At 60.0% G+C, this 14045-nt stretch overlaps 1 protein-coding gene across 1 annotated transcript in view; it reads right to left on the bottom strand.

Moving 5' to 3' along the window:
- Positions 1–14045, bottom strand: part of LOC135292287 (proline-rich protein 12-like) — a gene marked incomplete at its 3' end in the record, with an annotated part of 34845 nt that overhangs the window by 14227 nt on the left and 6573 nt on the right. Inside the window, 3 exon segments of the mRNA XM_064406493.1 lie at positions 3325–6662; positions 7503–7664; positions 13443–13555. Of these exon segments, the coding sequence (XP_064262563.1) occupies positions 3325–6662; positions 7503–7664; positions 13443–13555 (3613 nt within the window).

The following is a 14045-nucleotide window of genomic DNA, read 5'->3' on the forward strand; positions in this document are numbered from 1 at the left end:
GCCCCCAACCATCATCACCCACAGACACGGCCAGCTTGATCTGGGGAGAGAGAGGGGGAACTGGTTATACTGGGTTGTACTGGGTTGTACTGGGTTGTACTGGGTTGTACTGGGAGATAGTGACCCATCCCTGAGCCCTAACAGACACAGCCAGCTTGATCTGGGGAGAGAGGGGGAACTGGTTATACTGGGTTGTACTGGGAGATATTGACCCATCCCAATCCCCACAGACACGGCCAGCTTGATCTGGGGAGAGAGGGGGGGAACTGGTTATACTGGGTTGTACTGGGACACCCTGATCCATCCCTGAGCCCTAACAGACACGGCCAGCTTGATCTGGGGAGAGAGGGGGAACTGGTTATACTGGGTTGTACTGGGACACCCTGAGCCCCCAACCATCATTACCCACAGACACGGCCAGCTTGATCTGGGGAGAGAGGGGGAACTGGTTATACTGGGTTGTACTGGGTTATACTGGGAGACATTGACCCATCCCTGAGCCCTAACAGACACGGCCAGCTTGATCTGGGGAGAGAGGGGGGACTGGTTATACTGGGTTGTACTGGGAGACATTGACCCATCCCAATCCCCACAGACACGGCCAGCTTGATCTGGGGGGAGAGGGGGAACTGGTTATACTGGGTTATACTGGGTTGTACTGGGAGACATTGACCCATCCCAATCCCCACAGACACTGCCAGCTTGATCTGGGGGGAGAGGGGGAACTGGTTATACTGGGTTGTACTGGGTTATACTGGGAGACAGTGACCCATCCCTGAGCCCTAACAGACACGGCCAGCTTGATCTGGGGGGAGAGGGGGAACTGGTTATACTGGGTTATACTGGGAGACAGTGACCCATCCCAATCCCCACAGACACGGCCAGCTTGATCTGGGGAGAGAGAACTGGTTATACTGGGTTGTACTGGGTTATACTGGGAGACATTGACCCATCCCTGAGCCCTAACAGACACGGCCAGCTTGATCTGGGGGGAGAGGAAACTGGGTTGTACTGGGTTGTACTGGGTTATACTGGGAGACAGTGACCCATCCCTGAGCCCTAACAGACACGGCCAGCTTGATCTGGGGGGAGAGAGGGGACTGGTTATACTGGGAGACATTGACCCATCCCAATCCCCACAGACACGGTCAGCTTGATCTGGGGGGGAAAGGGGGAAACTGGGTTATACTGGGTTATACTGGGTTGTACTGGGACACCCTGATCCATCCCTGAGCCCAACAAACACAGCCAGCATGATCTGGGGAGAGAAACGAGGAACTGGTTATACTGGGTTGTACTGGGTTATACTGGGACACCCTGAGCCGTCCCTGAGCACCCCAGACACAGCCAGCTTGATCTGGGGAGAGAGACCCCAATTTTGGGTCACTCAGGCCCATTCCCAGCACCCCAAACCCCAATTTTGGGTCACTCAGGCCCATTCCCTGCACCCCAAACCCCAATTTTGGGTCACCTTGGCCCATTCCCAGCACCCCAAACCCAATTTTGGATCATTTTGTGCCCATTCAGAGCACCCCAAACTCCAGTTTTTTGCCCATTTGGAACACACCAAATCCCCCAAACCCCAATTTTGGGTTACTTTGGCCCACTCTCAGCACCCAAACCCCAATTTTGGGTCATTCTGTGCCCATTCCGAGCACCCCAAACCCCAATTTTGTGCCCATTTGGAACACACCAAACCCCCCAAACCCCAATTCTAGGTCATTCTATGGCCACTCCCCCCCCCAAACCCCAATTTTGGGTCACTCAGGCCCATTCCGAGCACCCCAAACCCCAATTTTGGGTCATTTTGTGCCCATTCCGAGCACCCCAAACCCCAATTTTGGGTCATTTTGTGCCCATTCAGAGCACCCCAAACCCCAATTTTGTGCCCATTTGGAACACACCAAACCCCCCAAACCCCAATTTTGGGTAATTTTGTGCCCATTCAGAGCACCCCAAACACCAATTTTGTGCCCATTTGGAACACACCAAACCCCCCAAACCCCAATTTTGGGTCATTTTGTGCCCATTCAGAGCACCCCAAACCCCAATTTTGTGCCCATTTGGAACACACCAAACCCCCCAAACCCCAATTTTGGGTAATTTTGTGCCCATTCAGAGCACCCCAAACACCAATTTTGTGCCCATTTGGAACACACCAAACCCCCCAAACCCCAATTTTGGGTAATTTTGTGCCCATTCAGAGCACCCCAAACACCAATTTTGTGCCCATTTGGAACACACCAAACCCCCCAAACCCCAATTTTGGGTAATTTTGTGCCCATTCAGAGCACCCCAAACCCCAATTTTGGGTCACTTAGGCCCATTCCGAGCACCCCAAACCCCAATTCTGGGTCATTCTGTGCCCACTCCGAGCACCCCAACCCCCAATTTTGGGTCATTTTGTGCCCATTCCGAGCACCCCAAACCCCAATTTTGGGTCATTTTGTGCCCATTCCGAGCACCCCAAACCCCAATTTTGGGTCATTTTGTGCCCATTCCGAGCACCCCAAACCCCAATTTTGGGTCATTCTGTGCCCATTCCGAGCACCCCAAACCCCAATTTTGGGTCACTCAGGCCCATTCCCAGCACCCCAAACCCCAATTTTGGGACCATTTGGAGCACACCAAACCCCCCAAACCCCAATTCTAGGTCATTCTATGGCCACTCCCCCCCCCAAACCCCAATTTTGGGTCACTCAGGCCCATTCTGAGCACCCCAAACCCCAATTCTGGGTCATTCTGTGCCCACTCCGAGCACCCCAAACCTCAATTTTGGGTCACTCAGGCCCACTCTCAGCACCCCAAACCCCAATTTTGGGTCACTTAGGCCCATTCTGAGCACCCCAAACCCCAATTTTGGGTCACTCAGGCCCATTCTGAGCACCCCAAACCCCAATTCTGGGTCATTCTGTGCCCACTCCGAGCACCCCAAACCCCAATTTTGGGTCACTTAGGCCCATTCTGAGCACCCCAAACCCCAATTCTGGGTCATTCTGTGCCCACTCTGAGCACCCCAAACCCCAATTTTGGGTCACTTAGGCCCACTCCGAGCACCCCAAACCCCAATTCTGGGTCATTCTGTGCCCACTCCGAGCACCCCAAACCCCAATTTTGGGTCATTTTGTGCCCATTCCGAGCACCCCAAACCCCAATTCTGGGTCATTCTGTGCCCACTCCGAGCACCCCAAACCCCAATTTTGGGTCACTTAGGCCCATTCTGAGCACCCCAACCCCAATTTTGGGTCGCTCAGGCCCATTCTAAGCCCCCCAACCCCCAATTTCGGGTCATTCCGTGCCCACTCGAGCTCCCCGGCTGCTCACCTTGAGCGGCCGCAGCGGCTCCGCGCCCTCTCCGTCCTCCCCGGCCCTCTTGCCCCGGCCCCGGCCGCGGCCCCGCGGCCTCTTGGCTCCCTCGGGGAAGCCGGGCGGCTCCAGGGGCCGGATCCTCGGCCTGCCCCGGGGCCGGGGCGGCCCCTCCCGCTTGGGCTTGGTGGGTTTGCGGCCGCGCTTCTTGGGCGCGGGGTGGGCGCCGGGGTGGGGACAGAAGTCGATGTCGCCCATGGGCGTGAGCGGCGGGCGGCGGCAGCTGGAGATGAGGTCGGGCAGCAGGTCCGGGAGCCGCCGCGAGTTCAGGCGGATGTCGGCGGGCACGTCGGCCTTGTCCTCGTCATCCTCGAACTCGTACTCCTGCGCGTAGGTCTTCTTGGGGGGCGGGAAGGGGTCCCGCTTGCGCAGCAGGTGGAAGGAGGAAGTTTTCAGCAGCTTTTTGGGTTTGGAGGAGCAGAACAACGGCGTGCTGAGGGGCGGAGGAGGGGGCTTGGGACCCCCGTCGCCCGTGCTCTGGATCAAGCCCAGCGGCTCGGCGTTCACCGTGGAGGGCAACTCGTGTTTGGGGGGCTCCAGCCCCAGCTGGGGGGGGTCCCCGGCAGCGGCCCCGTCCTGCGGGCAGAACGCGGGGTAGCTCTGCCCCATGTCGTACGGAGGGGGAGCTTTCATGCCCTCGGGCCGCCCCTCCAGCCCGGCGGTGTTGGCGCTGCCTTCCTCCTCCTCCTCCTCGGCGGGCTTGGGGAAATCCTCGGGCGGGGGTCCGAACATGTCCTCCATGCCGGGGAAGAAGCCGCGGTCCTCGTCCTGCAGCAGAGCGTCCGGGAAGCAGATGGACGTGAGGGGCACGAAGCGGCCCTTGCCCCCCGCGGGGCTCCCCCCTTCCGAAAACTGGTCCTTGGCCTCGGGGGGCACGGCCGGGACCACCCCCTCGGGGTCCAGCAGGTGCCCGGGCGGCCCCTGCACCCCCGCGCTCTGCCCCAGGTGCGGTTCCAAGCCCAGAGGGGGCTCCAAGAAGTCCTGGATCTCCTGGGGAGGGGGCAGCACCTCCATGGAGTCGGGGGGCAGCGGCGGCGGGGCCTGGGGGTCCAGCCCCTGCGAGCGCACCTGGTGCAGGTGAGCTTCCAGCAGCAGCTGCGGGGAGGGGGCGGCCGGAGGGGCCGGGGGAGCGGCGGGGGGCGCGGGGGGCGGCGGCGGCGGCGGCGGCATCCTCTGCTGCTCCAGCAGGTGAACGTCCAGCGGGGCTCTGGCCTTGGGCCGCGGGTGCAGCTGGCTCTGCGTGTGCGTCAGCACCGAGGGCAGCAGCGAGCCGCCCAGCTCCGGGGAGGGGTCCAGCAGCAGGTTGTGGGGCTCCAGCGGGGGTCCCTCGCCCACCAGCCGCCCGTGCTCGGGCGTTTTGGGCAGGTACGAGTGCGGCGGCGGCGGCTGGCCCAGCTCCTTGCCGCCGGCCAGGTGCTCGGGCGGCTTCTTCAGCTCGTACGAGTCGAGCGCGGGCGGCGGCTGGTGGCCGTAGTGCACCACCGAGGTGGCCGCCACCTCGCCGCCCGCTCCCGCGCCGCCAGCCCCCCGGAACTCTTTGCCTCTCTCCGGCTTCTTCTTCTCCTTGAGCAGCGCCAGCTCCAGCGGCGCCTCCAGGTTGGAGTTGGGCCGGATGACGCTCTGCAGCTGGTAGCGCTCCTCCTTGCCCAGCGCCCCGCCGTAGCCGCCCAGGGTTTTGGGGCGCTCCTCGCAGCCCCCCAGCCCCTCTCGGGGCGGGCTGGGCGCCTGCAGCAGGTGCTGGATCAGGAAATCCTCGTCCTCGCTGCGCTCGGCCGCCAGCAGCTCCGCCTCGCCCTTGCCCCCCTTGCCGAAGCTCGGGGGCGCTCCCGGCGGGGCGGGGGGCGGCTGCCGCTCCAGCCCCCCGCCCGGCGCCGCGCCGTAGCCCTGCGGGGCCATGAAGGACGGCGACAGCACCGAGCCCAGGTACTTCTGCGACTGGCCCGGCGAGGCCCCGCTCTGCGGCCGGGCGGCGGGCGGCGACTGCAGCGGGCGGATGATGGGCGAGGGGCTGGAGCCGCCCAGGCCGGCGTAGGGCAGCGGCGGCCCGGGCATGGCGGGCGAGTGCCCGGTGCTGTAGCTCAGCGAGGGGCTGGCGGTGGGCAAGCCCTGCGAGGGGGCCGGCGGCCCGTAGCCGCCCGCCTGCCCGCCCTCGGGCTGCACGCCGTAGGGCAGCGCCTGCAGCTGCTCGGGCGAGTAGGTGCCCGCGCCGCTGACGCAGGGCTGCAGCCCGGCCTGCCCGCCGCCCTGCCCGCCCTGCTGGTAGCCGCCGCCCTTGGCCGCCAGCTCGGCGGGCTGCGCGCCGCTGAAGCCGCCCGCGGGCTGCGCCGTGCCCGCCAGGCTCTGCGGCGCGCCGGGCGCGCTGTAGCCGGGCGCTGCCCCCATGGCCAGCAGGCTCTGCGGCGGCTGGCCCGGCGAGTAGGCGGGCGACTGGCTGGCGATGACGGAGCTGGGCTTGGGCGTGCTGGGCGTGTAGCTGCTCTGGCACTTGGGCGTGTTGGTGGAGCGCGGCGGCTGCCGCGACGCCGAGTAGCTCTTGGACTTGCCGCCGTTGCCGCCGCCCGCGCCGCCGTTGCCCGCGGCGGCCGCGGCTCCCCCGGAGTAGCCCGGCGACTGGATGATGGGCCGGTAGCCCGGCTCGGGGCGCGGCGCCGGCGGGGCCGCCTTGGGCGGCTGCTGCTGCGAGCCCTCGGAGCTGGCGGGCGACTGCTCGCCCAGCGGGCTGCAGGAGAGCGGGGCGCGGTGCGCCGGCACCTGCTGGTAGGAGCCGCCGCAGCTCAGGTAGTGCTGCAGCCCCGGCGCCGGCGGCAGCTGCGGCTGGGCCCCGCCGGGCCGCTGGTAGTGCTTGATGACGCTGTCCTGCCGCGATATGGCGCGGTCGCCGCCGCCCGCCGCGTTGGCGCCGCCGAACACGGGCGCGTTGTAGAGCTGGGGCGGCTGCTCGGCGGCCGCCAGCAGGTTGAACTGGGACGAACTGGGAGCCGGCCGGTACGGAGGGGTCTGCGCGGGCAGCGCCGAGCCCAGCACGGCCGAGCCCAGGCGGTCGAAGCCCAGCGAGGAGGGCACGGCGGGCTGCGTGGGCTTGATGTGCAGCAGCGGGTCGTGCGGGGACAGCAGCCCGTTGGAGCCGGGGCTGAAGGCGGCCTCGGGCAGGCTCAGCGGGGACCCCACCGGGAAGCTGCGGCCGCCGAAGGACGCCGGGTGCTGGTAGGGGCCGAGCGCCGACGAGGACGGGAAGGTGCCCGAGCCCGGCAGCGCCCCCGAGATGAAGAGCTCGGCCGGAGCTGGAGTGTGCATGGCTGGGGAGGGGGACAGCGCGGTCAGGGGGGCACGGGAACGGGGCTGGGGGCACCCCGGGACATGTGGGGACCCCATTTGGGGAGGGGGGGACACCCAGGTGCAAGTGGGGATCCCATTTAGGAAGGGGGGATACCCTCAGGGGGACTGGGGGCACCCTGGGATATGTGGGGACCCCATTTGGGGAGGGGGGGACACCCCTGGGGGGAGTGTGGGACAGCCAGGTACACGTGGGGACCCTATTTGGGGAGTGGGGGACACCCAGGTACATGTGGGGACCACATTTGGGTGGGGGGGACACACCCAGGGGGGACTGGGGGCACCCTGGGACACGTGAGGATTCTATTTGGGAAGGGGGGAACACCCAGGTAGAAGTGGGGACCCTATTTGGGGAGGGGGGGACACCCCTGGGGTGAGTGGGGGGCACCCAGGTAAGAGTGAGGACTCCATTTGAGGAGGGGGGGACATCCCAGGGGGAGTGGGGACACCCTGGGACATGTGGGGACCCCCACTGGGGTAAATGGGGACACTCTGGGGTAAATGGGGACATCCCTGGGGTAAATGGGGACCCCTCAAGTGCAGAACACACCCCCAGCAGGACACAATTAGGACCCCCCCCAAATAAAATAAAATAAAATAAGATTAAATTAAATTAAATTAAAACCCTCCCCAAAACCAAAGCAACTTAAAGACACCCCCCAAAAGAAAAGCCCCCAGACCCACCAGTCTGCCAGGAGGGCGTGCAGAACTGGGACCCCCACCCAGTAAAGCCCCCAGACCCACCAGTCTGCCAGCAGGGAATTAAACTGGGACCCCCCCCCCAGTAAAGCCCCCAGACCCACCAGTCTGCCAGGAGGGCGTGCGGAACTGGGACAGCAGGGACGAGGCCGAGGGTCCGGGCTGGGGTCCCCGCGACTCCAGCGCCGAGATCAGGTTCATGACGGAGGCGTCGGGGGCCGCGCCCCCCGCGTGGTGCAGCCCCGTCTCGAAGAGCCCCGACAGCCCTGGGGACACGGGGACAGCTCGGGGACATCCTGGGGACAGCTCGGGGACAGCTCGGGGACATCCTGGGGACAGCTCGGGGACAGCTCGGGGACATCCTGGGGACAGCTCGGGGACACCTCGGGGACACCTCGGGGATGTGGGGACACCACGGCCATGACCCTCCTCAAGGACAGGGAGGGAATTGAGGGGACAGTTTGGGGTGACCCTGAGTGGTGCAGCCCCAGGGACACCTTGGGGACACCTTAGGGACACCCTGGGGATGTGGGGACACCGCGGCTGTGACCCCCTCAAGGACAGAGAACAGCTTGGAGGGAATTGAGGGGACAGTTTGGGGTGACCCCGAGTGGTGCAGCCCTGGGGACAGCTCAGGGACACTCTGGGGACAGCTCGGGGATGTGGGGACACCATGGCCGTGACCCCCTCAAGGACAGGGAGGGAATTGAGGGGACACTTTGGGGTGACCCCACGTGGTGCAGCCCTGGGGACAGCTCAGGGACACTCTGGGGACACCTTGGGGACACCTCGGGGATGTAGGGACACTGTGGCCATGACCCTCTCAAAGACAGCAGGGGAACTGAGGGGACAGTTTGGGGTGACCCCGAGTGGTGCAGCCCCAGGGACACCTTGGGGACACCCTGGGGATGTGGGGACACCATGGCTGTGACCCCCCTCAAGGACAGGGAGGGAATTGAGGGGACAGTTTGGGATGACCCCGAGTGGTGCAGCCCCAGAGACACCTTGGGGACGCCTTGGGGACACCCTGGGGATGTGGGGACACCACGGCCATGACCCTCCTCAAGGACAGGGAGGGAATTGAGGGGACAGTTTGGGGTGACCCCACGTGGTGCAGCCTCATCTTGAAGAGCCCCGACAGCCCTGGGGACACGGGGACAGCTCGGGGACACCTTGGGGACACCTGGGGGATGTAGGGACACTGTGGCCATGACCCTCTCAAAGACAGCAAGGGAATTGAGGGGACACTTTGGGGTGACCCCACGTGGTGCAGCCCCATCTTGAAGAGCCCTGACAGCCGTGGGGACACGGGGACAGCTCGGGGACAGCTCAGGGACATCCTGGGGACAGCTCAGTGACACCTCGGGGATGTGGGGACACCGCAGCTGTGATCCCCTCAAGGACAGGGAGGGAATTGAGGGGACACTTTGGGGTGACCCCGAGTGGTGCAGCCCTGGGGACAGCTCAGGGACACTCTGGGGACACTTTGGGGACACCTCGGGGATGTGGGGACACTGTGGCTGTGATCCCCTCAAGGACAGGGAGGGAATTGAGGGGACACTTTGGGGTGACCCCGAGTGGTGCAGCCCCGGGGACACCTTGGGGACACCTCGGGGATGTGGGGACACCGCAGCTGTGACCCCCTCAAGGACAGGGAGGGAATTGAGGGGACAGTTTGGGATGACCCCGAGTGGTGCAGCCCCAGAGACACCTTGGGGACGCCTTGGGGACACCTTGGAGGCGTGGGGACACCATGGCTGTGACCCGTCAAGGACAGGGAAGGAATTGAGGGGACAGTTTGGGGTGACCCCGAGTAGTGCAGCCCCAGGGACACCTTGGGGACACCTCAGGGATGTGGGGACACCCCAGCCATGACATTTACGGGGTCAGGGTGACGTGGGGACGTGGCAGCAAAGGGCGGCAGGGACACAGGGTTGGGGTGACAAACGTGGGAGGTTTTGGGGTGAGCGGATGGCAAAGTGGAGGTGACAAAAATGGGGGGAAAGGAAGAAAAAATGGCGGGAAATGTGAGGGGAGAAGGGGAGAAATTTGAGGGGAGAAGGGGGGAAATTTGAGGGGAAAATGGGGGGAAATGTGAGGGGTAAAAGGGGGAAATGTGAAGGGAAAAAGTGGGAAATGTGAGGGAAAAAGCTGGGAAACGTTAGGGGAGAAAAGGGCGGGAAACGTGAGGGGGAAAATGGCGGGAAACATGAGGAGGAAAAAAACATTAGAAGAGAAAAGGTGACAAGCATGAGGGGCAAAAACCAGGAAACGTGAGGTGAAAATGGATGGGAAATAGGAGAACATAACAGCAAGAAACGCCAAGAAAAAGTAATTGGGAAATATTAAAGAAAAAAAGGTGAAAAACGTGAGAAAAAGAAAGGTGTAAAAGTTGAGGGAACAAAATGGCAGCAAACGTGAGAAAGGAAAGAGCTGGAAACCTGAGGGGGAAAAGGGTGGAAAATGTGAGGGGGAAAAAGGCATGAAGGAAGAATTGGTGGGAAATGCGAGGGGAAAAATATGGGAAATGTGAGGGCAAAAAATGTGGGAAATGTGAGGGGAAAAAGGGCGGGAAACATGAGGGGAGAAAAGAGCGGGAAATGTGAAGGGAAAAGGGGGAAAATGTGAGGGGAAAAGGGGGAAAATGTGAGGGGAAAATAGGTGGGAAATGAGACAACAAAGCAAAAGGAAATGTAAAGGGAAAAATTGGTGGGAAATATTAGGGCGAAAAACAGCGAGAAAAAGAAAGGTGTTCAACTTGAGAGGAAAAAATGGCGACAAACGTGAGAAAAGAAAGAGAGGAAAACCTGAGGGGAAAAAGGGCGTGAGGGAAGAATTGGTGGGAAATGTGAGGAAAAAAAGGGGGGAAATGTGAGGCGAAAAAGGGCGGGAAATGTGAGGGGGGAAAAACGGCATGAAGGAAGAATTGGTGGGAAACGTGATGGGAAAAGGGAGCAAATGTGAGGACAAAAAGGGGGGAAATGTGAGGGGGAAAAACGACACGAAGGAAAAATTGGTGGGAAATGTGAGGGAAGAAAATGTGGGAAATGTGAAGGGGAAAAACAGTGGGAAATGTGAGGGGAGAAAAGAGTGGGAAACGTGAAGGGAAAAGGGGGGAAATGTGAAGGGGAAAATGGCATGAAGGAAGAATTGGTGATAAATGGGAGGGCAAAAAATGTGGGAAACGTGAGGGGAAAAATGGCAGGAAATGTAAGAGGAATAACGGCAGAAAATGTGAGGGGAAAAGTGAGGGGAAAAGAGGGGAAATGTGAGGGGAAATGTGAGGGTAGAAAAGAGTGGGAAATGGAAGGCAAAAAAACCAGTAAACCTGAGTGAAAAGGATGGGAAATTACAGGAGGAAAAGGTATGAAACAGAAGGGGAAAAATGGTGGGAAACGTGAGGGGAAAAAAGGGCGAGAAACATGAGGGGAGAAAAAGGGCAGGAAACTAATGGCAAAAAGCACAATAAACTTGAGCGAAAAACACGGGAAATGAAAGAAAGAAAAGGTATGAAACAGAAAGGGAAAAAAGGTGGGAAATGAGGGGAAAAAGAGCAGAAAATGTGAAGGGAGAAACAGGGTGAGAAATGTGAGGGGAGAAAAAGGCGGGAAACGTGAGGGGGGAAAAGATAAAGAAACACGAGGGAAGAAAAGAGAAGGAAATGTGAGGGGAAAAAAGGGTGAGAAACATGAGGGGAGAAAAAGGGCAGGAAACAGAAGGCAAACAGGACAATAAACTTGAGCGAAAAACACAGGAAATGACAGCAAGAAAAGGTATGAAACAGAAAGGGAAAAAAGGTGGGAAATGAGGGAAAAAAGAGCAGGAAATGTGAGGGCAGAAAGGGAAAAAGGTGGGAAACGAGGGAAAAAGAGCAGGAAATGTGAGGGGAGAAATAAGGTGAGAAATGTCAAGGAAGAAAAGGCGGGAAACGTGAGGGGGGAAAAGATAAAGAAACACGAGGGAAGAAAAGAGAGGGAAACGTGAGGGGACAAATGTCCCGGGGTGACACAGCGTGGGGACATCGAAGTGACACGGTGACAACAAAGTGACACGGTGACACAGGGACCGGGGGTTGTGGTGTCACGTGGCCAGGGTGACACAAGGTGTCTGTGGGTGACAGTAGGTGACAGAGGTGACAGAAGGTGACAAAGGGTAACAGAAGACAGCAAAAGGTGACAGCAGGTGACAAAGGTGACATTACATAACAGAGGTGACAGCAGGTCACAGAGATAACAGACGCTGATAAAAGTGACAGAAGGTGACAAGGGGTGACAAGAGGTGACAAAGGGTGACAGCAGGTGACAAAGGTGACATTACGTAACAGAGGTGACAGCAGGTCACAGAGATAACAGACGCTGATAAAAGTGACAGAAGGTGACAGGGGGTGACAAGAGGTGACAAAGGGTGACAGCAGGTGACAAAGGTGACATTACATAACAGAGGTGACAGCAGGTCACAGAGATAACAGACGCTGATAAAAGTGACAGAAGGTGACAGGGGGTGACAAGAGGTGACAAAGGGTGACAGCAGGTGACAAAGGTGACATTACATAACAGAGGTGACAGCAGGTCACAGAGATAACAGACGCTGATAAAAGTGACAGACGGTGACAGGGGGTGACAGGGGATAACAGTAGGTGACAGAAAGTGACAGTAAGTGACAGAAAATTACAGAAAGTGATAAAGGTGACAAGGTGATAGGACATAAAAGAAGGTGACAGTAGGTGACAGTAAATAACAGAGGTGACAGCGTGTGACAGAGGTGACAGCAGATATCAAAGGTGATAGTAGGTGACAGAAAGTGACAATGGGTAACAGCAGGTGACAAGAGGTGACAGCAGGTGACAGAGGTGACAGAACATGACAGGGGGTGACAAAGGTGACAGAAGATAACAGCCGGTGACAGTGGGTGACCATGGGTGACAGAAGGTGACAAGAGGTGACTGTGGTGACAGAGGTGACAGCAGTGAGAGACAGAGGTGCCAGTGGTGCCAGCAGGTGACAATGGGTGACAGTAGGTGACAGTAGGTGGCAGTGAGTGACAGTAGGTGACAGTAGGTAACAGTAGTTGGCAGTGGGTGGCAGTGGGTGACAGGAGGTGACAAGAGGTGACAGTAGGTGACAATGGGTGCCAGCGGGTGACAGTAGGCGACAGTAGGTGACAATGGGTGGCAACGGGTGACAGTAGGTGACAACAGGTGCCAGCAGGTGACAGCAGGTGACAATGGGTGACAGTAGGTGACAGTAGGTGACAGAAGGTGCCAGCAGGTGACAGCAGGTGACAATGGGTGACAGTAGGTGACAGTAGGTGACAGAAGGTGCCAGCAGGTGACAGCAGGTGACAATGGGTGACAGTAGGTGACAGTAGGTGACAGTGGGTGACAGCAGGTGACAATGGGTGACAGTAGGTGCCAGCAGGTAACAGTAGGTAACAGTAGGTGACAGTGGGTGACAGTAGGCGACAGTAGGTGACAATGGGTGGCAACGGGTGACAGTAGGTGACAACAGGTGCCAGCAGGTGACAGCAGGTGACAATGGGTGACAGTAGGTGACAGTAGGTGGCAGTGGGTGACAGTGGGTGACAGTAGGTGACAATGGGTGACAGTAGGTGCCAGCAGGTAACAGTAGGTAACAGTAGGTGACAGTGGGTGACAGTAGGCGACAGTAGGTGACAATGGGCGGCAACGGGTGACAGTAGGTGACAACAGGTGCCAGCAGGTGACAGCAGGTGACAATGGGTGACAGTAGGTGCCAGCAGGTAACAGTAGGTAACAGTGGGTGACAGGAGGTGACAGTAGGTGACAATGGGTGCCAGCGGGTGCCAGTAGGTGACAGACAGAGATGACAATGGGTGCCAGCAGATGACAGTAGGTGACAGACAGAGGTGACACTAGGTGCCAGCGGGTGCCAGCGGGTGCCAGCAGATGACAGTAGGTGACAGACAGAGGTGACACTAGGTGCCAGCGGGTGCCAGCGGGTGACAGTAGGTGACAGACAGAGGTGACACTAGGTGACACCGGGTGCCAGCGGGTGCCAGGTCCGTACCTGGCGGGTGGTGGTTGGCCGCATAGCCCTGCAGCGGGTGCGGGGCGCCGTAGGGCTGCCGGTGCAGCAGGTCGGGGTCAGGGTGGGACCCCCGCGAGCCCCCGTACACCAGGCTGGGGACAGGGACACGCGTGTCACACGGGATTGTCACATGTGAGTGTCACACACCCCCCCAAACACCCCCCATACACCAGGCTGGGGACAGGGACACGCGTGTCACACGGGATTGTCACATGTGACTGTCACACACCCCATCACACCCCCTGTACACCAGGCTGGGACAGGGACACACGCGTGTCACATGTGAGTGTCACACACCCCATCACACACCCCACCACACCCCCCATACACCAGGCTGGAGACAGGGACATGCGTGTCACATGTGAGTGTCACACACCCCACCACACCCCCTGTACACCAGGCTGGGACAGGGACACGCGTGTGTCACACGGGACTGTCACACGGGACTGTCACACACCCATTCTCACACCGGTTGGGCACACACAGGTGTGACTGTCACCGCCCCAGGACTCCGTGACAGGTGTGACACAGGTGTGGGCCCCACGAGTGTGCAGCACAGGCGTGTGACACAGGTGTGTGACA

This window comes from Passer domesticus, unplaced genomic scaffold (assembly GCF_036417665.1).
Source record: "Passer domesticus isolate bPasDom1 unplaced genomic scaffold, bPasDom1.hap1 HAP1_SCAFFOLD_273, whole genome shotgun sequence".
NCBI classification, from domain to species: domain Eukaryota; kingdom Metazoa; phylum Chordata; class Aves; order Passeriformes; family Passeridae; genus Passer; species Passer domesticus.